We start from the raw sequence: 23,045 nt of genomic DNA, 5'->3' as shown, positions 1-23,045 counted from the left end.
ATGGATATTAGGAAGAAGGAATGCTAAGAATTGTTTCCATCGTCTAGATTTATATAGTTTGTCTTACATGCAGAAATTCTTAACATGTTTAGCATCTTCTAGTACTGGAGAATCAATAAAGTCATCAGTCCAATTTGTGGTCCCACCTATTCGATTGTAGAATCACCGGCAGCGAAAGCATTCAGACTCAAAGCAGGAAGTAGCTGTGTCACAGAGCATGCCCCCTCGATCACCCACTTTCTCATATATAGAGCCAATTCTGAGTCACATGACCTGACCACCTTTCAATGTAGAAGTAAAACTGGAATGCATGGAAAAAATCCACCCGGACATGTATAGACTGTATAGCCTGAATGTATTTGAACCAAATATTCTGAAGCCTCCATGCATAAGCAATAACTACAACTCCGCAAAACCACTCCCCAAGAAAATTAACTTTTGGAAGTGTTTATCACAAATACACTACATGATAGTAAATAAAGCTAACACCTAATACGAATACTGTTTGGAAGCAAAAAGAAAATCTCTGGAGTTCGTGGAAAATGAAGTCATTGTAGACAACACGGCCCTGGTTGACTAATGCTTTGATTGGACTGCAAATGACAAGGTAATCACTGACTCGTTCCATCCATGTCACCTAATCAGCCAGGTACCAAAGAAACAAACATATAAACACCTGAGCTGTAGATGGCACTGTCGAATGGTGTCCGTGATATAATTAATATCAAGTGTGCAGTGCACAGTGATGTACAGCTTTTTATTAGATATTTAAGATTCTGTTTGAAATGAGTAATTGAGAAAAACAGGTAGATAAAACTGGAGCCTGCAGTTGGAAAGAGAGTGATTGAATCACCATATTGTTTATGGTTACAGTATGTTTAGTGTACAGGCCAGGACTCTCAGGAAGTTATTTGTGTTCTGTAGATACCTGCAGTCTTTATTAGAACTCGCCCCTACTGTGTGTCAGTCACAGAAAAGCTAATACTTTATCACAATATTGTCTTTATATGTTTCATTTTCTCTAAGTTGAAGCTTTATCATCTGCCTACTAGCACTAATGTATGCACAGTAAGTTTTTGGTGAATATTGTATTTTTCCCTGTGTTGCTATCAAGTGTTTTAATTACTATTACAGTTGAATCCCAACAGCACTAGGCACAAAGCAGAAAGCTATCCCAGTCAGGGCACCAGTCCGTCACAGGAGACACTCATCCACACACCCACACTTACACAGGGCCAGTTTCTAATTGCCAGTCAACCACTTGAAGGAGGAAAACTGAAGTACCTGCAGCAAAATCCACAGAAAGGTAGTGAGAAAGTACAAATGGGCAACAAGTGAGTGTGGAATTCAAGTCAGAGCCACAGATATGTGAAGTAACAGCACTAACCACTGTGCTCCTTTACCTTTAACTGTTATTATTATTATTATTATTATTACTTTCTATTATTATAGTGGGCAGAATGATGATGTAGTGATTAACATTGCTGCCACATGGAGTCTAAATCCTACGCTTGATTGTTTTCTGTTCGTAATGTGCACTTTCTCCCTATGGACCTGGGACTGTTCAAGTGCTACAGTTTTCCTCCCATACTCCATAAAACATGTACTTTATGTAAGGTTAATTGTCAATTCTACATACCATACAGTATGAGTGTGGGTGACTGTATAAAAGGTCCAGATTGTTTCCTGCTTTGTACCTGATAATACTAAGATAGACCGCAGCCCTGCTGCCTCGTGACCCTGAATTAGATTAAGCGGATTTGAGAATCTATGTATGCATGTGTGTATGTATGTATGTTTGTATAGTTATTATTATTGCACATTTGGCAGAAACCTTTACTGAAGACCACTTACAAAGTAACTACGTCATCCTGAACAACTACAATGATATGCATCATACACATACTCAAAGGAGATAGTTCATGTTCTTTGAAGCAGTGTGAAGATAATGGTATCAATGTGGAATACAGGATTCATTGCATTTCTGCCTAGATTTTGTGTGTACAGGTCTCAAACAGTATTAGGATGCTTCTATCATTTCTTTTTTACCTGAGAGTTAATAAAACATATACATTGCTATCTGTCACGTTTCATGACATTTTGAAATTATGATGTTGGTCACCTCATTTACAGATGAAGATGAATGTCTTATTGACAAAATTTGTGAAAATGGAACCTGTGTCAACCTGGAAGGGTCTTATTTCTGCAGCTGCAAGCTTGGATATGTAGCAACTCAGGATGACAAGAACTGTCAAGGTAAGCTGTATGATGTTACATTGGTTTTTACTTAAGTGCTACACTCCGTAAGTTTTCAGCTTGGAGTGAATGTAGATGTTTGTTCAAAAAATAGTTCTTAAGGCAACTTTAAGCATAAAACTGTACATTATTGTCAACAGTTAAGGCCAAAATTTCTATTCCCACCATATGGACATATTAAAATATAAGCCACGTGTTGAAGTTCAGAGTTTTTCAATAGTACAATTTTGTATTTCTGTGCTGTCAGTAGTTTTTATATAAGGTTTACAGTCACTTCATTATGTGGTCAAAACCCAATGGCTGGGTCAATGTTGCAGTAGCTACTAAGTGCTGTGGTAGAATATCAAGCATAAAAATATGTCATTAGCAGTTAGTAATTGACTGTTACATTTGTATTTAATAAAAATAACTAAGAAACTTAATTGAAATTTGAACAGCCTGTTTAGAAGCTCTATTAACATTATGCTAGACAAAAGAAATGGCTGTTCATCCTGTTGTCGACTGGGCATTGGTTACAGAAGCAGGAAGCTTTGGGGCTCAGTAGTGAAAGCCACTAACTTCTACAGTGGTCTTATTTATTTATCCTTGGAATTTCCAGATCAAGACTGCTCAAGAATGTGAGTTTTGTCAAATAAATTGGGTCCAAGCCCTCTAAAACTATACGTATTAAAAGAAGGATTGGAAAATTGGTGTTTAATGGAAGGGCGGCACGGTGGCGCAGTGGGTAGAGCTGCTGCCTCTCAGTTAGGAGACCCGGGTTTGCTTCCCGGGTCCTCCCTGCATAGAGTTTGCATGTTCTCCCCGTGTCTGTGTGGGTTTCCTCCGGGTGCTCTGGTTTCCACCCACAGCCCAAAAACATGCAGGTTAGGTGCATTTGTGCTCCTAAATTGTCCCTAGTGTGTGCTTGGTGTGTGGGTGTGTGTGTGTCTCCTGCGGTGGGCGGGCGCCCTGCCCAGGGTTTGTTTCCTGCCTTGCGCCCTGTGTTGGCTGGGATTAGCTCCAGCAGACCCCCGTGACCCTGTAGATAGGATATAGCGGGTTGGATAATGGATGGATGGATGTTTAATGGAAAGTTTGTGTATAGATATTCTTATTCTCTAAGACCTACTAATGAAACTCTGCGGTGGGGTTTGTTTCCTGCCTTGCGCTCTGTGTTGGCTGTGTTGGCTGAGACTGAGAGCAGACCAGCAGACCCCTGTGATATAGCGGGTTGGATAATGGATGGATGGATGTTTAATGGAAAATTTGTGTATAGATATTCTTACTTTCTAAGTCCTACTAATGAAACTCTGCGGTGGGCTGGCGCCCTGCCCGGGGTTTGTTTCCTGCCTTGTGTTGACTGGGATTGGCTCCAGCAGACCCTCGTGACCCTGTAGATAGGATATAGCGGGTTGGATAATGGATGGATGTTTAATGGAAAGTTTGTGTATAGATATTCTTACTTTCTAAGTCCTACTAATGAAACTTGCAACAGCATTTTGAACTATCTACAGATTAGAATAGTGTATGAAGAAAGTATTACAGCAGTCAGTTTGAAATAAAAGCATGAGTTACCTTTTTAATTGTGCATAGTGTCTGAACCTTAAGGCCCCTATGTTTCTTTTTCTTGGTAAAGCAGTCATGTACGTTCTAAAGGGTACAAAACTAATTCTTTGGCTCCTGAGTTACACATTGACTGTGACAATGTCCTGGTACCGTATTTCCATTAACTGATGGAATTTTTGTTTGTTTTGTGTTTGGCTTTTAATTCATGTGCATAGTTAATTAAATAAAACTACAGAAAACCATGTATTATAGTAATTCATTCAAAAAGGTAGCATCTATTTGATGGCAGAGCATAAAATTCTGTGTGTTATATCTCTTTGCTTTTAAGATATTTAATGTAACTGGATAGGTTATTAGATATGCTGCAGACCATATGTCATCATATAACAATTTATAGTTACTCTAAAAACATCCAGAGCATAAATAAACAGAAAAATTTTGTTGCATCATTTTCACATCTCTGCGGAAATGAAATTTTCTGGCATTCAGTTTTCCCATCTGCTTTGATACTTTCAGATGAAGATGAGTGCCTAACTGCAGGAATCTGCATCAACGGACAGTGTATCAATGTGGATGGCTCTTACAGATGTAGATGTGACCAGGGATTCATGGAGACTGCAGATGCCAAAAACTGCATAGGCAGGCTGAGCAAATGTTTTTCTTTCTTACTGCTGACCTCATGTTGTCTGTGTTTATCTACAGTGGGCAGCTTATGAGTGCTACAGATCCATACGCAGCTCAAAGTTCAGGCTATAGTGAGCCAATATTCATTTGTAAAGAGATGCTGAAGACAGTCATTTGTAGATTTACTTCATGAGCTTGTTGCATGCGACGGAGTGTCACATTACGCAGGGCTGTGCCAGAAACAGTTCTCCAATTTAATTACAGTACTGTATAACACACGCCATCTGGTACAGCACACTTTAGTGGATAATACGCCTGTTGTCATTTCCATAATGATTTCTTTGTAACAAGCAAAATGTTATATAATGGGCCCATGTGTATTAATTCCATTTTTTGTCATTTTTGTCAGCTTTGCCGTCTCTTAGCTATAAATCTTACAGAAGCGGCAAGGATAAAAGTTACACTGTGGGGAATTTCTGTCATTACAAAAAGTATTTATTGTAATTCTGTCCTTGTACTCCGTCATAGGAACTCATGGGTGTTACTGGGCACAAGAACAAGTTGGCAAGGCCTGCCAACACACAGTCTTTTAAAATTCTTTTTATGGTTTGCGTATAGACCTCTTCACACATAATGAGTGGAAAGATATATGCTGGCCAGTGACATTGTAAGTAATTAGTATAGGAAATTGTAAAGAACGTTGTTCCATTCATACTTTGAAATAACAGGAACACAGTTTACAGTTGTTAGCATTGCTTGCTGCAGAGCTGATACATTGAAGAGGACTAAGTTTAAATAGAATGATTTTGATTCAAGACATCATAAATAAAAACTGAATGGTTATGAATGGATACTTTATGTTGTCCTAGTCCATCTACTACAGAAATGTTGGTTTTCTTTTCATTTTGATTAACTTTTTTATGTTTTGAGCATGCATAATGTCATTTCACCTTAAGCATTTTATTCAGTTCAGTTTGTTATTGTCTAGTGCTATCCACTCAGTACAGGATCAGAGTGTTTCAGACATTTTTAAAACTATAATAATGTAACAAATATGTACAGAATCTTATAATATTTGCATACATTAACACACATATCAAGGTAAGCAAACACCTAAAGCATTTAATTATCTAAAATGCATAATCATTTAAGGATCACTGTGACTTGATGCTTAACCAGGCAGCACTGGATTCAAGGCAGGTAATGCTTTTGACAATGAGCCAGTTTATCACAGGTACACTCTTGCGGAGACCCTCACTCACTCATACTGGGCCAGTTTAAAATACCACTCAACACAGAACACAAGACTTTATAATTTTGGGAAAAACGGAGTACCTGGAGGAAAACCTGACAGTTCTATACATTAAGTATAAATGAAGTCGTGCTGTATAAAGCTTCTATGTAAGAACGGAGGAGACAGAAACTTCTGTTTACAATAATCCTGTCAATAACAAACCTCTGTGAGATCCATGATCATTTGTAAGTATCAAAGTCACTGTTTTGGTGACTTACGCTAACCAGCTGCCCCTAACCCTGTCAGATATTCTAGAATTCCATTAGTAAATATTAAAGTCCTTAACTGTATAAACTAAAGTTAAAAAAATGATTTGGTGTTATGGTCACTAAGTGTTCAATCTTAAGGATTCCAATGGCTCTGATATCTCATTCCATGGACTGGATCAGTACCTTGGCAAAGCAGCATTGATAGTAAGTGCCATGACACAATACTGAGAAGTAAAATAGAGTAGAAAAGTGTCAGAAACAATGTATAAAGATTAACAAGCTTTTTTGAGTAAATGACTGACGAGCATAGTTTCAGTTTGAACAGACGGGCTCTTATCATGGTATGCTAGATTCCATTGCCTGGATTTATAATCTTAGACTGATGGTAAACCCCATATACAAGTTTCCAGATCATTCAGTAGTATAGGTCATATGTAGGTAAAGGTTGAATGCCCTACAACTGGTTTATCTATCCTTGGATTTCTTCAAAGATCATCATTTTTGGATTGTAAAGCATTTAATATTAATTTGAAAAAAGAAACAATTTTCAGATGTGCTAAGAAGCATTAGTGTACTACTTATAAGATTTAAAGTCTTAATAGAAGTTTGGGAATGGGTTAAATAAATTGTTGTGGAATTGTCCATGTTCTCCCCGTGTCTGCGTGGGTTTCCTCCGGGTGCTCCGGTTTCCTCCCACAGTCCAAAGACATGCAGGTTAGGTGGATTGGCAATCCTAAATTGTCTCTAGTGTGTGCTTGGTGTGTGTGTGTGTGTGCGCCCTGCGGTGGGCTGGCGCCCTGCCCGGGGTTTGCCTCCTGCCTTACACCCTGTGTTGGCTGGGATCGACTCCAGCAGACCCCCCGTGACCCTGTACTGTAGTTAGGATATAGCAGGTTGGATAATGGATGGATGGAATTGTCCAGGTATGAAATAACTGCTGTGCTAGAAGAAGTTTTCACTTGTCCTGCTTTTCTGGTCTTAGTATGATAATCTTTAAGGAATGTGCTATGTTACTTAGTTATTTTGGGATAGAACACGGGCAAGGGCAATGTCTCCACAAGGCCTTCACTTAACACATTCCATTGAGCCAGAAATGTTGAAAATAGGTTTTAAAATGCAGTATTGTATTTTTTTTTATTCCAGATTATACATATGTAATTATACTTGCAATTATCTTCTCAAAATGCTAACAATAGTAATTTTTAAAATAGCAGTTATGTCCACCTTTGGTATGTCTGAAGGCATAGAATAAATCATGTCACTTTAAACAAGAGTTTAAAGACATTTTAAATGACATTTTTCCTGCCATTTACCCATAACCTGAATTTCTATACTATTTTGTTCCATTGCTAATTCAGGTCAGAATGGTCTGGAAATGTTCAGCAGCCTCTTGCTTTATTGAGTTAGGTCTGGTTAGTCTAATGTGCAGCACTGAAAGAATAATTTCAGTATTTTTTCAAGTCATAGTTATTTCATCACAATCATGGTATATATTAATTTGCCACATGAAATTGTTTCCTAAAGTAAAACATATTTTAAAAATTTGAAAAATAACTTGCCTGACCTTGTGTTTTATAATGGAGCTAATTGGTACCTGTGTCCCAATGTGAAAAAAAGCCTGCAAACTTATCCAGTATGTCAATTTTTAAGTAACAAAGCTTTTGGATTTAAGAAAACATACCTTCCACTTTTGGAAAAATACATTTCATCATGGATCCTTGGTACTCTTTTCTCAAGGTAAGGGTATGTTTTCTGTTCACTTGTCTGCTCGCAGCAGGTGTCATGGGTGGCGTTTTGACAACCCCTCTCTTCGCCAAGCTATATAGTGCTTATACTCCTACTTTTGCTTCTGCAATTCTGTTTCTTCTGTCTATTTTCTTCTACCTCTGTGTTCCGCCATGCCTTGTAAAAACAGACAGATGCGTGCTTAAATCATAAGATTATCTTGCACAAGCATGATAAAAAAAATGAAAAAGCAGAGTGTGCAATACAACTTAACCATGATGAAACAGATTAAAGTACCACAAATCAATTATTATATTTTTTAATGCATGATGAATTGGTCTTGTTGAGGGCATGGTAATAAAAGAACTGAGGATAACGTTTTTGAGTGAGTAAACTCAGTGACACTGACACCAATCAATCCATAAATACACAGTGAGAACATGTAGACTCCATTCAGACCCTAAAGCTGTGAGGCAGCAACAACAGCTCTGTGCTACTACTGTGCCTACACTAAAACATCTGTACTAAACTTACTAAACTTCAACCTGATTAAAACTAAATGTATACCTATAAAGTCTGTTCAGTTGTTGTCACTTGATTCCATGTTATGTGTGAGCTTAACATTTCTCTCACTAGACTACCAAAGCACAGGCGTGTACGGTAATTCCAGTAGCAACAGGCAATATTTTTGCAAAATAATGAAATAAGCTTCCAAATAGTGAAAGAATGTGAGGCTTCATAAGTGTGGCTTTTTCGGTTATTTTTGTCTAGTTATCTACAAAGCAGAGACAGCAAATCATGTCTGAGCATCAGCATTTAATGTCAGCAATGGTGCTTCACGATGACGTTTCACAGTAAATTCACGTCTCTGAGTCTGAAAGGTTGCCATGGAGGAAGGCAAGCAGCAAAGTGAAGCACACAGCCAGTGTATTTAAAATTGCTTCTTAAAACAACATGGATACATGGTTTAGCAATATGTGTGCAATCTCAAGATGCAGTTCAATACTTAATAAAATTTTGGCTTGAAAAATTGATGCATTTAGTAAGATTTGAGAATTTTTTTTCACATAGGGATGCATTAACTCTATTATAAAATGCATGAGCTAGCTAGTTTTTTCCAAAATGTATTAAATATGGTTTATTTTAGAACAACAGTTTCACATGGCAAATTAATATTTACTGTAATTGAAAAATACTGAACTTATCCTTTAAATTTTTACTCAGTCTTTAAATACAATTCCATTTGGTTACATCTGCACAGTAGAAAAATGGTTTTAAACATTACCACTCAAGAAAAGTACTAGGGTGTTGTACCGTGTTAGCCATTATGAATGTAGAGAAAAGCCAAACAAAATGACACCTTTTATTGGCTAACTAAAAAGATTACAATATGCAAGCTTTCGAGGCAACTCAGGCCCCTTCTTCAGGCATACGTTGTTCTTCTCTCTCTTGTTAAATTAACCCTAGCCTGAATAAATCTATTAATTTTTTACATTTAAAATTTCTCATTTAAAGATTTACCAATGTTGTTTCTTGTCCTAGAGTGTGTATATAAACATAGGGAACTCCAGTCTCTGTATTACATCTTGCCTGAAGAAGGGGCCTGAGTTGCCTCGAAAGCTTGCATGTTGTAATCTTTTTAGTTAGCCAATAAAAGGTGTCATTTTGCTTGGCTTTTCTCTACATTCAAGAAAAAAAACTGTAAATTCTTGCTTTTTTTCCTTTAGACATCAACGAGTGCTTGAGAAGTGAAACCTGCCTTAATGGCATGTGCACCAATGTGGAAGGATCCTATTTGTGTTCAGACTGTAAACCAGGGTACAAGATTTCAGAAGATCATCTAAAATGTGAAGGTAGTCAACTTCCCAACTGAAATCTGACGTAAAAAAAATTACTGCATCATTGCATTCATTCAAATTAGGCTCTATGACTTCTTGTCAACTGTTTCTTTCTATAAGAGAGTAACTAGCAACACATTTTAAATGTTGGTAACTACAATGAATCTAGTAAATCAAACCTCCATTATATGCTGATGTCAAATCTGTGATTTCTCTTTCAGATATCAATGAATGCACGCTTCCAGACATCTGTGCAGGTGGAGTCTGCACCAATACGGAGGGCTCTTTCTCTTGCTTCAAATGTAGAAAAGGGTTCCGTCTTTCTGAAGATAAAAAACGCTGTGAAGGTAGGCTTTAGAATTCCACACACTGGTGGATACATTCACATTTGTTAACACACAGAGGCCAATTTCGAAGTTTTCTAAGGCATAGCTGAGATTTGGTCATCAGGACTTCCAACAGCTAGTTTCATGCCAAAAGACTGACAAAGAGAGATTTGTGTACTCACAACTTGGAGAAGTATTACGTCACTGTCTCAGACTCTTTCCCCATTCGTAAACATGCATGTGCAGTGAATGAGGCCTGCTACTTGTCTGGTGTGAAAAATAATGTTTCTGGCACTTCCTGGGACAGAAGAATTGTTTACCGAGCCAGATGATATCCTGTTCATGATAGTTGCTCATTTCAACATGAGCTGCACTGTGCTTGTTTTTTATGGCTGTAGTTAAGTTAAACTTGAGAAAAGAGCAACTTACTAGCAAATATACCAGTTAGATGGTCTAACTTACAGAAATAATGAGATTGGAAGAAGCCAGCATTCTGATAAAATCCCTTTGATTTAGCTTTTTTTATATATGTTTTCAGATATTAACGAATGTGCAGTCTACAATATTTGTCCCAGAGGTCTGTGTGCTAATACAGTGGGTTCCTACTCTTGTATGGCTTGTCCTCATGGGCACAGATTATCTGCAGATAGACAGCAATGTGTAGGTAAGTATATCAAAGAGCTTCTTTTATTCCTCACTTGCATTTACAGTGCATCCGGAAAGTATTCACAGCACATCACTTTTTCCACATTTTGTTATGTTACAGCCTTATTCCAAAATTGATTAAATTTATCTTTTTCCTCAGAATTCTGCACACAACACCCCATAATGACAACTTGAAAAAAGTTTACTTGAGATTTTTGCAAATTTATTAAAAATAAAAAACCTGAGAAAGCACATGTACATAAGTATTCATAGCCTTTGCCATGAAGCTCAAAATTGAGCTCAGGTGCATCCTGTTTCCCCTGATCATCCTTGAGATGTTTCTGCAGCTTAATTGGAGTCCACCTGTGGTAAATTCAGTTGATTGGACATGATTTGGAAAGGCACACACCTGCCTATATAAGATCCCACAGTTGACAGTTCATGTCAGAGCACAAACCAAGCATGAAGGTCAAAGGAATTGTCTGTAGACCTCTGAGACAGGATTGTCTCGAGGCACAAATCTGAGGAAGGTTACAGAAAAATTTCTGCTGCTTTGAAGGTCCCAATGAGCACAGTGGCCTCCATCATCCGTAAGTGGAAGAAGTTCGAAACCACCAGGACTCTTCCTAGAGCTGGCTGGCCATCTAAACTGAGCGATCGGATGAGAAGGGCCTTAGTCAGGGAGGTGACCAAGAACCCGATGGTCACTCTGTCAGAGCTCCAGAGGTCCTCTGTGGAGAGAGGAGAACCTTCCAGAAGGACGACCATCTCTGCAGCAATCCACCAATCATGCCTATATGGTAGAGTGGCCAGACGGAAGCCACTCCTTAGTAAAAGGCACATGGCAGCCCGCCTGGAGTTTGCCAAAAGGCACCTGAAGGACTCTCAGACCATGAGAAAGAAAATTCTCTGGTCTGATGAGACAAAGATTGAACTCTTTGGTGTGAATGCCAGGCGTCACGTTTGGAGGAAACCAGGCACCGCTCATCACCAGGCCAATACCATCCCTACAGTGAAGCATGGTGGTGGCAGCATCATGCTGTGGGGATGTTTTTCAGCGGCAGGGACCGGGAGACTAGTCAGGATAAAGGGAAAGATGACTGCAGCAATGTACAGAGACATCCTGGATGAAAACCTGCTCCAGAGCGCTCTTGACCTCAGACTGGGGCGACGGTTCATCTTTCAGCAGGACAACGACCCTAAGCATACAGCCAAGATATCAAAGGAGTGGCTTCAGGACAACTCTGTGAATGTCCTTGAGTGGCTCAGCCAGAGCCCAGACTTGAATCCGATTGAACATCTCTGGAGAGATCTTAAAATGGCTGTGCACCGACGCTTCCCATCCACCCTGATGGAGCTTGAGAGGCGCTGCAAAGAAGAATGGGCGAAACTGGCCAAGAATAGGTGTGCCAAGCTTGTGGCATCATATTCAAAAAGACTTGAGGCTGTAATTGCTGCCAAAGGTGCATCGACAAAGTATTGAGCAAAGGCTATGAATACTTATGTACATGTGATTTCTCAGTTTTTTAATTTTTAATAAATTTGCAAAAACCTCAAGTAAATTTTTTTCACGTTGTCATTATGGGGTGTTGTGTGTAGAATTCTGAGAAAAAAAATTAATTTAATCCATTTTAGAATAAAGCTGTAACATAACAAAATGTGGAAAAAGTGATGCGCTGTGAATACTTTCCGGATGCACTGTATACTGTGCCTCCGTGCACATTAATTCACTGTTCATTATGTCTTCCAAAATATTAGAATATTTGCCTATATTACATTTTACACCAATGTATCTATGCAAATTAATGTTTTCTAAAATAAAATATTCTGATATGGTCATAGAATCATAAGTATATACTTTTGCAAAATTAATCACTACTTTCAAAATGTATTTTAATTTACCAGTTTTAGAGCAGTTTAAAAGTTGTCACCCTAATATAAGTTAACCCTAATTACCAATAAAGCAGCATAGTGGCACAGTGGTAGTGCTGCTGCCTCACAACAAGGAGACCTGGGTTTACATCCTCCCTGTTGGGAGTCTGCATGTTCTCCTAGTGTCCATCCAGGTCTCCTCTGTGTACTCCGATTTCCTTCCTAAGACATGCAAGTTAGGTGAATTGGCACTGTTAGAGTAGTCATTGTGTGTGTGCATGTGGGGGTGCGTGTGTGTGTGTGTATTTGTGCTTACCCTGTAATGGACTGGCACCCAGTCCTGGGATGTTTCCTGCCCTATGCTTGCTGGGGTAGGCTCCAGCTTCCCCACAACTGGATAAATGGGTTAAGAACATTGAAGGATATTAACAAATAATCAGACCGTGATCTGGGTCCTAAAGCTTTGTAGATTAGATAGCTTTAATTGTATTTACGATGCCTTCAGTTTTAATTTTCTTTTTCATATACCAGATTCTTTTAAGGTCACAGGGATTTAAAGGCTAACTACCAACAGTCCACAAATAAGTTTAGGAAAAGCTGATATGATATGTAAACAACTAAAATTTACTTAATAAGGAGTTTACATTATTTATCTCATATGTTGCACAATGCCTGTAATCATAATTCTTACATTTTTGCAATATGAAAAAAAGAATTTCATATCCTTTCTTACATTAATTCTTTAAAATTGTATATTTGTTACCTCTTTGTGCCACCTGGTGTGAATTAATAAGTGATACAGGTATCATATGTCCTGCCCACATTTAAAATTCCCTTTTTCAAAACATACTTTCATGAACTTTCTATATGGCAGTGGACTGTAACTAGGCTTTGTTTTTCATTCCTTTTTTTACCCAGTCTTGAGCAATAATGACTTTGATTGCAGCTTTTGTTTGCAATACAAGGATAGTAAAAATAAATCTGATTTAACATGTCTTGGAAGCATTAGTGTTTAAAACACGAGTCTCAGAGTTCAGGGTGTGAAAGCCTGATGTATTTAGTTTTCAAGCTTTCTTCCTGCCTACTCTGATTTCTCTTGGAATTCCATTATCTTTCCGTAATCTAGAGACATGCTGTCAGATTGTTTGAAAAAGCAATATTGCCTCAGTTTTCACTCATGTTCAGATAGTTGTAAGTGACCTTTTATGGACTGACATTTTGTCCAGCAGCAAATCTACTGCTGCCAAGAAAGACATTCACTCCTTCAAGATGCCTTCAGGACTCTGTGCATGCTTCTGAAAAGCTTGTCTAACTACTATGATGTTTTGCTTCTAATTATTTTCTCTAGATATTGATGAGTGCCTCTTGTCAAATGTATGCCCGGGTGCAGCTTGTGTGAATACTGATGGCTCGTACTCATGCGTCAGTTGCGATGCTGGTTATAGACTCTCTGCTGACAGCAAGAGCTGTGAAGGTACAATTTCAAACAAACCAATAATATTACATTTGAGTTTTACTTTCTTGTTCAGCTGCTCCTCTTCATATGTCAGAGGCTAGAATTTAAAGACCCCCTGCTCTAGTTTAAACTTGCAGATTCAATCTCTTAATACCAGATATAAAGGAGTGCTGTTGTCATTCATTTCTGTATAATGTGTCATACAAAGTAATGCTGATATCATGGCGTTATATTATGTTTTTGTAATACATTCCATGGACAAGAAAGGCATGATATGAGGGTAAATCAGAAGGTAAAGGCAAGTTGAAAATTATGCGGTAACTGCAATGGGTAGAAGCTAACACAATACAACACGTTCATGGTGGCTTATGGGTAGTTTGAACGCGCACAGGGCAGCGCTCTGCCATCAGTCTAGGTGAGGCCAAGGTTAAATGAACATGGACGCTCTGCTGTGGGATTACACCTTTGTTAAACAATGTGTTATAGTGAGAGTTCTTTGGACAACGGGAGTGAAACCTGCTGAAATTCACTGAAGGATGTTGCTTATGCAGATCAATTTATCACAAAAGCCATCAACTTATACCAAACCAACTGCAAGTTTATACAAATACAAATAGGGAAGAGCCAGGTCACTCATCAAAACTGACTGTCTCCATCACCTGTAAGGACAAGTATGGAGGGATGTCTTATATATATATTTATATGTAAGTACTTTTCAAATTGTCTTTAATTTTTGATTTATCCTCGTATAAAAGGCTAAATCATATATGAAACAAGATCATGTCATTAACACAATTCAGTATGTAAAATAAAAAAAAAAACTGCTTGAATGCTAAAAATAAGCAAACAGGTTTCTAACCACAATAAAAGTGTTATCTCTTTTAGGATTAAAATCTCTGTCTCTCGCATGTACTGAGTTTTGCTCTGAATCTATCTGTGTTTCTGCAGAGCTGTGTATTATTTGCCTCTGGCTCTGTTTCAACAAGCCTCACAAATCATCAACAGTTAAACTGGAACGACATTAAAATAATAAAGGAACAGACGAAAACTCAACAAAGTGGGTTGCACACAATTAACTTTGCTATTTGTTAGTGGCTTATTGATCCAGTTTTTTTTACTATTCTTTAAAAAGCAGCAGGATATCCATGTCAACAACATAAGTAAAAAAATAAGTGGACTATTTTGAAACTCTTTGTTCTGAAGTCACTCACATATAAATGAGTTATTCCTATGTTCCCTCTTAAATGTGTTTCTTTTTAGTTTATAACTGATGTCTGCGACTGCGCGATGTCTTGCTATGCAGTCATAGATCATTTGGACTTGCTTTGCTGAAGTCTTTTAGTATTTTACACAGTAGGATTTGCTCAACACTGATAAAAATGAGAGCCCTTGATCTTAAAATTGTGTTTCTTACTCCCATCTCTCTCACACTCTCTCTCTTGCTCTCTCTTCAGGTTATAGAAAAGAATTCAGTTCTGCATTATAATAATATTCTGATTTAAAGTTTAACACAAAATTGTTAAATTTCATTGTAAAACATTGAATACAGATACTGTACTAGGTAAAACATATTAAAGTAAAAAGTAAAGAAACATATATAACCGTGTCACAATAATTTTAAAAAAGAGCAGTAAATATAGCATCAGAACAGTAGATTCAGAATTACTTATTAAAATTAAAGTACGCATAGCTGTGAGGAGAAAAACAGAGTTTTTAAGCATTATATGAATATTAAAAGTGACAGAGCAGCATGTATAGTCTTAGGAAGACAGTTCTCAAAGGAGATGTAAAATTAAAAGAGGCTTTAGAGCAGGGGTGTCAAACACAAACCCTGGAGGGCAGCAGTGGGTGTTGGCTTTTGTTACTTTTTAAATTAGTAAAAAAATATTGCTATGAAAGGAACAGACATCTTTTTCCTTAATTATGATTACTTTGATTAATTGCTTTTTTCCTTAACTGGCAGCCAAACAATCAAAAGATGCAAAGCAAGCCAACAGATGTCCATTTAACTCAGGGGTCTCAAAATGCCTTGTAGAGCCACCATTTTCACTTGAAAAAGTCTCCAGTTTAGCTGTTAATGAAGCCCATTATTTAATTCTTTAGCTTATTAGTGTTCTCATTCTGCCCCAACAGGTCATTTTCAAAACAGTTTTTGTTTTATGTGATATCACCATAAAAATGATTAGTGAATCAGAACAATATTTCATAGATATTAACTCTTTCCTTTTCAAGTATTTCATCGAGACAGATACTGTACAATGGATACTTAAGCGTAAATGGAATTGAGTCAGTCTGCTCATCAGTTGGTTCTTTTGGCTGCTGGTTAAATAAAAAGTAAACAATTAAAATGCAAGTCATTTAAAATGAAGACAACACACCATATTCCATTTGTATTAGTAATTGGTTATTACATAATTATTAAAATAGCTGGAATGAAAATGAATAGCCAAGCAGCCCTCCTGGAACTGAGTTTGACACTCATGCTTTAGAGAAATGAGGAGGTCAATGTTAGAAACTCCTAAGTATAAATGGATAAGGCTGGAGTATGACAATTTACAGATTTATCAATCAGTAGCAACGTTAAAAGGAAAATGTGATAACACACTGGATGCCATTGTAGCTGAGCCACTAAGGGAGTGGTGTGTTCATCAAATTTGAACCAAGGAAGCAGCATTTTGAACCATTGATAATACTTTACTGCTACTGGTGAAAAATCTCTTAAGGTTTTACATTCACTCCATTTTATTTCATGAATGCTAGGAGTTGAGTATTATAGCAAAATAATCAGATCTGTCTCAGAACTTGTTTCTCACACTTTATTATTTAATTTCTGTTTATAATGAACTATTGTCTAAATGTGTAGTTCCATTAAGTCATTACATTTTCACTCCTTTTTTGTATTTAGTAGCCACTGTACCTGTCAAAGACAGGCAATAGAATAATTTAAATGTATTTGCTGTCTCTTGCCCTTCATGAACTGTCAGCATTTTTTCTCTGTATTTACATGTGCGAATGTCTCTTCACTGGAGTTCCTTCTCTGAAGCGTGTTCCCATAAAGCCAGCTTCTCAGACTCTGTCATTATTTTCAAGGTGCCTTCTCACCTCTTGCCTGGTTTTATACTTTCCATCTTTGAAGGCGACTCTCTCATTGTGCACCTTTAATCCTCCTTGTACCTTTCACACTTGCATTTCCCCTTTTGTCACATCACCAAAGCCAAACTGAACAGTCAGATTACTCTGAGGAACTAGACACACAGACCTTAGTGCTTTATTATATAGTAGATTTTAGACTTTCAAGCTATCTAATTTTAAAACTGTACTTTCAAAACAAGTGAAATATGGTGGTGCAATACATAGCATTTTCACCTTCTGGATTTAAGCATAATGGATCCAAATCCCACATTCAGTTGTTGTAGAGCTTGAATGTTCTACCCAAGTATGCTTGAACTTTCCTCCAGTGTACTCTGGGTTTCCTGCCACATTCCCAAGGATGTGCTGTGTAGATTCATTGGTTATTCCAAATTGACCCTATGTGTGGTGAATGTGAGGTGGCCCTTTGATGGACAGGCACCTTGTGCCTTACACCCATTGCTAACATGTTAGGCCTCAGCCCCCTGCAACCCTGAATTGGATTAAGTGGGTTTAAGAATGTTATGGAAATGGTTTCACTCAGTTGAATGTATGTAGTCTGATGAAAATCTCAAAATGACAGCAGTCTTTTAACTTTTGCTATGCTATGCACTTTCAACTTTTATAATTTGCCTCTCCAGATATAAATGAATGTGAAGATGGCAACACTTGTTCAGGGGGAGAGTGCACTAACTCCCCAGGGTCTTACAGCTGTTCATGTACTCAAGGATATGAACTCATTGGTGGCATTATGTGCATAGGTATGTATTATACATAAATACATAAAAATGCAGAAAAGAAGCGATAAGATGAAAAAATCTCTATTTAGAACAACATATTTTTTTAAGATTCCATTTTTCCCCTCTTACACAACATAGTGCATATCCACTGTTTGTTGAGAACAGCTGTATCACTGACAGTGCTAGAAAAGGGTGAATGTGATTTGTACTGACAAGGTGTCTTTGAGTCTGCACAGATCTAATGAGAAGAAAAATAAACATCCATTATTAAGTCTGGCTACAATTTGCCAGCAAAGGATTGTTTGTTAGAAGAGAGGAAAGAAAATGTCATTAAATATAGCCATTTTTGGGTTGACGGATATTAAACTGCACTTGTTTCAAATTAATGAAGGATGAATTAATAGACAGAGGAATATGGTATGTCTATGCGTTTTCACGGATGGCTGGATGCATACATACTTAAAATGCATCAAAAAATTTCTTTATTAAAGTCTTGACAATTATTCTTGTTTAAAGAAAGTCGGTGAAAGAATTAACAAAAGGAAAGTCAGACAACAACTTTATGTATTTTCAGTGGTGCACATCACTAAAGGGGAAGTTTATGCATTTTGCAAGGTCTTTTCCAGGGCCAATTTTTAATTGAAATTAGTTTTTTCTTTCTTCAAAATGTTCATAATAAAATAGCCTAAAATACCCCAAATCTTCAATCAATTTAATTGACTATTAGTATTGTATGCAGTTTTGATATAAACTACTGTATTCACCTTACCTATCTTCTGTCATACTCACGGGAAATGGGATGAAAGAGTGTTTTACTATCATCCGTTTTAGGTGTTGCCACACTGAAAGTACACTTTAGCACATCTATATGTTTTAAATTTCAAAATGTACATAACTAAAAATGACTGTTTTATTGGTCAAAACATTTTTTAAATAAACATTCATGCCTGTGCTTGATTTGCCACTGAATTGCCACTGTCACATAAAGAATAAGCGAAAGGGGTAAGGTTAGGACTGTCCACCTTGCTTTTTTATTATATATAAATATATATACTGTATAATGTGTATGATGTGTCCAGCACATGACTTCAATAGACTTCTAGCATTTTACAATGTTTTGCAAAGTTTCATTTAGACTCTGGTTCAATTTTTAAATTGTCCTGTCCACAGTCTTAACTCCTGACAAACATACACACTGAGTCAAATTGATTTTAGAGATGTGTAAAACATTAAACCCATCAGAAAACAAAGTCATAATTCTTTTCCCCATCACAATACTTCCACTATGCACAGTTGTGGGCCCCAGTGGGCGCTACAGCCGGTCAAACTCCCAACAGAACAAACTCAGGCAGAAGTTCCAATGAAACAAAGAGGATTTTATTGTGGAAAACTCTTAGAATAATAGTTTCCTACTCCACAACCATAACTCTGTTTCTTACACTCTCCGTAACTCTTCCTCTGGACCTCTCAGCAAGCTTCATCGTCCTCTTCCTCCTCCTTCCACCTCTGGCTTCCTGTGTTTAGGCGGGCAGCTGCTTTTTATCTAAAACCTAGAAGTACTTCCAGTGTCCCAAAACCATGGCCCAGGAGTACTTCTTGGTTAGGCTGAAACCAGATAAAGCAGGACTCGCTAGTGTCCTCAGCACCCCCTAGCAGCACTTACAAAACCCAACAGGGATGAGCCAATGAGCTCCAGTTTCCAATGTGCCCTGTGGTGGAACAGTAACCCATGAGGCAAACATCTAGCATTTCCAGGGAGACAATGCCCTGTCCTTCAACACCATGGAGATCCCACGGGTAAGGATCTTGTTTTTTTCTCCGGCCTGAATGTGAGTCCCCATGTGGTGTCCCTCAAACAGTTTATAATAATTTGTACCCATGGGAAAGTAAAAATGGTCAGAATATCAATGCATATGTTAAGTAAATGTTAAAATCCTGAAAAGTATTCAGAAAAAGCAGGGTAAATAAGTAAATAACATCTATTTTGACCGAAGGAACTAAGCCACAGGTATTTTCCCAGCATGCACGATACGAGCTGATTCATTAGGGACCCTATTGGTGAGTGTGCTGGCAATGGCAGCTTCTTTGGCCTTGCTAGTGACACCTAACTGCGTTTTGGAGTTGACAACCCCTAAAATAATTAGTTGATTAGAAGAACAATGAGCAAGAGTGTCAGGAGTGATTTGTGACAGACGGATATCAGCAAGAGTGAAAGGGAAGGTCTACAGGACGGTAGTCAGACCAGCTATGTTATATGGATTGGAGACGGTGGCACTGACCAGAAAGCAGGAGACAGAGCTGGAGGTAGTAGAGTTAAAAATTCTAAGATTTGACAAGAGTGTGACAAGGACAGATAGGATTAGAAATGAGTACATTAGAGGGTCAGCTCAAGTTGGACGGTTGGGAGACAAAGTCAGAGAGGCGAGATTGCGTTGATTTGGACATGTGCAGAGGAGAAATGCTGAGTATATTGGAAGAAGGATGCTAAGGATAGGGCTGCCATGCAAAAGAAAAAGAGGAAGGCCTAAGAGAAGGTTTATGGATGTGGTGAGAGAGGACATGCAGGTGATGGGTGTAACAGAACAAGATGCAGAGGACAGAAAGATATGGACGAAGATGATCTGCTGTGGCAACCCCTAACACGAGTAACCGAAAGAAGAAGAATTAGAAGAACAATGAGCGATTGCCCAGGTAGTATGGCAGGAGTCCACCAGCCCAAAATGTGGCATTAGAGAGCCCCACATTGTTATGTGTGGCCCCTGCTGCCCAATATAACCGACAGATGATCTTGGTGCTTGCCTTGTACCATTAATTAATCATGGGTGTTCGGGGCAGCAGAGACACTTGGAGCTTTTAGGTGGTGCTCTAAGAAGACAGGATGATGAGTTCTGAAGTCTAGCTTTGACTCTCTAAATTATCCCCCTGTTGTTTTCCAAAGCAGTTCTGAGGAGGCTGGGAGTATGCGCTGAGCTATGGCTTAAATCTGTGTCTGTACACCATATGGAGATGATTCAATTCAAGAGGATAGGTTTTGGCAAGAGTTTGAATGGCACGGAGTACAAAACCATAGACATGGGTACTGAAAGTGAAGGAGAGGATGCACTTAAAGGTTGGCAAGTATATACACCCCTGACCCCAAGACATAGACAGAGATGCAAGATTTGTATTAAGCAGGCCCAGTAGGACAGCTAAGGTTTTGTTTTGTCTATTTTACTTTGTCACTCTTATCCTCCTCATACTTATCACCTCCTTGTGTGATTACTTGTGCTAATAAAGTACTTTGTCTTGTATTTCTCTGGCATCATTGGCATTGTTAAGGTTCAGTGATTGACAGTGCCCTTAGTCACCTGAACTATTCATTTATTTTTACAACCACTTCATCAGCGCAGTGCTGCTGCTTTGCAGTAAGGAGATTGTGGGTTCGACTCCCAGGTCCTCCCTGTGTGGAGAGCGCTTTGAGTAGTGCGAAAAGCGCTATATAAATGTAAAGAATTATTATTATCCTGAGCAGGGTACAGTGAATCAAACATATTCCAGCAATACAAAATTATGGCTACCAATCTAACATCAGTTGTGATTTAAACCTCTCCATCATCCTAGTCATGATTTAGTTAGACAGGGTTAGTAGCTAACGTGTGTTGTCTAGTGACTTTTGCTTGTCTCTATAGATGTGAATGAGTGCTTGACACTGGATATCTGTGGACCTAATGGAGAATGCATGAACAACCAAGGTTCCTACTTCTGCCTCTGTGTTGCTGGCTATACCACAAGCACTGATGGGATCAGTTGTCAAGGTGAGAAATCCTACCTTGAGTTTAATAACACTGTAGATCATTTTCATTTTTTTAAGATTATGTCAAAGTATGTTATTCTTAAATGAAAAACACGATGCAGTAATTTCATGATATCAATTATTTAAGAAATATGTTCATCATATTTATGTGTTGATAACATTCTTATCTTTTTCAATTAATGCTTAGCATTCCTTGAGCCATATTCACACTGAACACAAGTTTAATTAAACTCATCTGATTTAGATATCTCATAATCTAAAAAAGTAGTATGGGCACTACAGTTGCTTCAGGTCTTCTGACTTCTTATCAGTTGTAGGTCTGATGATGGGACTTTTGTCAGCCAAATGTCAGCAGTCTCTTTGAGGTTAACAAGCATGACACTAATGAAGCAGTGAGCACCCATCTCCGGAGTTTAAAGGGCAGATTTCTTGTAAATATCTTTATAGTGTGTCTGGCTTTATATTCAAGCAGCAAGACTGCACAACTCCATATGTTTAGACGTGTATATTCCTGGAGGCTAAAAAATGTTCAGCTTTCTTTTGGACTTTTCGTGTTTTATTTAGACCTTTAAGGTTTTGATTATTTACGATATTTGCACAGGCTGTTTTGAACCAGGTTTAACTGTTTTGCTCAAAAGCACTCAATACCACACCAATATGAAGACAATGCTGTTTCTGTGCATATATCTTTTACATTTTGAAGAATGTTAGCTTCAGCGAAATAGTTATAATTGGGGACAGTGCCGTATTATAGGATTTTCATTACTATGATTCAAAGTGTGCTATTTATTTAAGAGTGCCTTCTGTCTGTCCAATTAGGTCATTAGTTCATCAGAAATTAATCTGCATTTCTCTGTTACTGTCATTCAGAGGTAATTAAGGTTGAGATGTTCTTAGTGCTTCTGGGTCCTTGGATAGGCCAGGAGGACTAAATTGTAGCTGTAGTGTAGATGGTTTTGTCTTAAATTTTTTGAAGAGGTTTGTAGCTTCTTTTGATGTTAAATGAAAAAGATGTTTAAGAAAAGCTAATAGTTTATTAGTGCTAGAGACAATGTGTGTGAAGACAGACTGCTGATAGAGACATAGAGATAAACGTCTTTCTTTTGGGAATGTCCCGCAGACTTTTTTCTTCAAAACAGATATTTTTAATCATTAATCGGGTGTAGATTTACAGCCTTTTTATGGGTCTCCTTAACTGTTTTTCTCTAATACAGTGCCAAGAAACTTGTTTACTCCCTAGAAAGGCCTGATTGACATCCTTTACTTCAGTTAGTCTTGGTGGGCATGTTCTGGCCCCTGCACTTCTGGTGCATTTCTATGGAGAGGAGATGACAAGCAATGAGGCATGTGGAGTTAGATGCCAGTACTTTTCATAGTGGACATAACTTTGCTCCCTGACAGTTTAGCATGAGCAGTCCTCTTTAACACATTTAGTAGTAGTTTAATAAACACTAGCAGACATTCTTAGTAGTTGCATTGCATGTAGAAGATGCTGATTTAAGTACTCCATTTGATTTTGGTTGTACAATGTGCCAGTTATATTTGTAGATATGATTGCAATGCTTTATGACATCATCTTTCCATGAGGTGCTG

General features: G+C 38.0%; 1 protein-coding gene across 1 annotated transcript in view; it reads left to right on the top strand.

Annotated features, from left to right (window-relative positions):
• The window catches only part of LOC114666327 (latent-transforming growth factor beta-binding protein 2-like), a 418,209-nt gene that overhangs the window by 341,867 nt on the left and 53,297 nt on the right, over positions 1-23,045 (top strand). The window contains exons 19-26 of the mRNA XM_051919743.1: positions 2,134-2,256; positions 4,318-4,389; positions 9,381-9,506; positions 9,713-9,838; positions 10,356-10,481; positions 13,683-13,808; positions 17,561-17,680; positions 21,328-21,453. Of these exons, the coding sequence (XP_051775703.1) occupies positions 2,134-2,256; positions 4,318-4,389; positions 9,381-9,506; positions 9,713-9,838; positions 10,356-10,481; positions 13,683-13,808; positions 17,561-17,680; positions 21,328-21,453 (945 nt within the window). The remainder of the gene's footprint in view (positions 1-2,133; positions 2,257-4,317; positions 4,390-9,380; positions 9,507-9,712; positions 9,839-10,355; positions 10,482-13,682; positions 13,809-17,560; positions 17,681-21,327; positions 21,454-23,045) is intronic.

This window comes from Erpetoichthys calabaricus, chromosome 16 (assembly GCF_900747795.2).
Source record: "Erpetoichthys calabaricus chromosome 16, fErpCal1.3, whole genome shotgun sequence".
Classification (NCBI taxonomy): Eukaryota; Metazoa; Chordata; class Cladistia; order Polypteriformes; family Polypteridae; genus Erpetoichthys; species Erpetoichthys calabaricus.
Note: the sequence above shows the minus strand (reverse complement) of the source record. Positions and strands in the feature narration are given on the sequence as shown.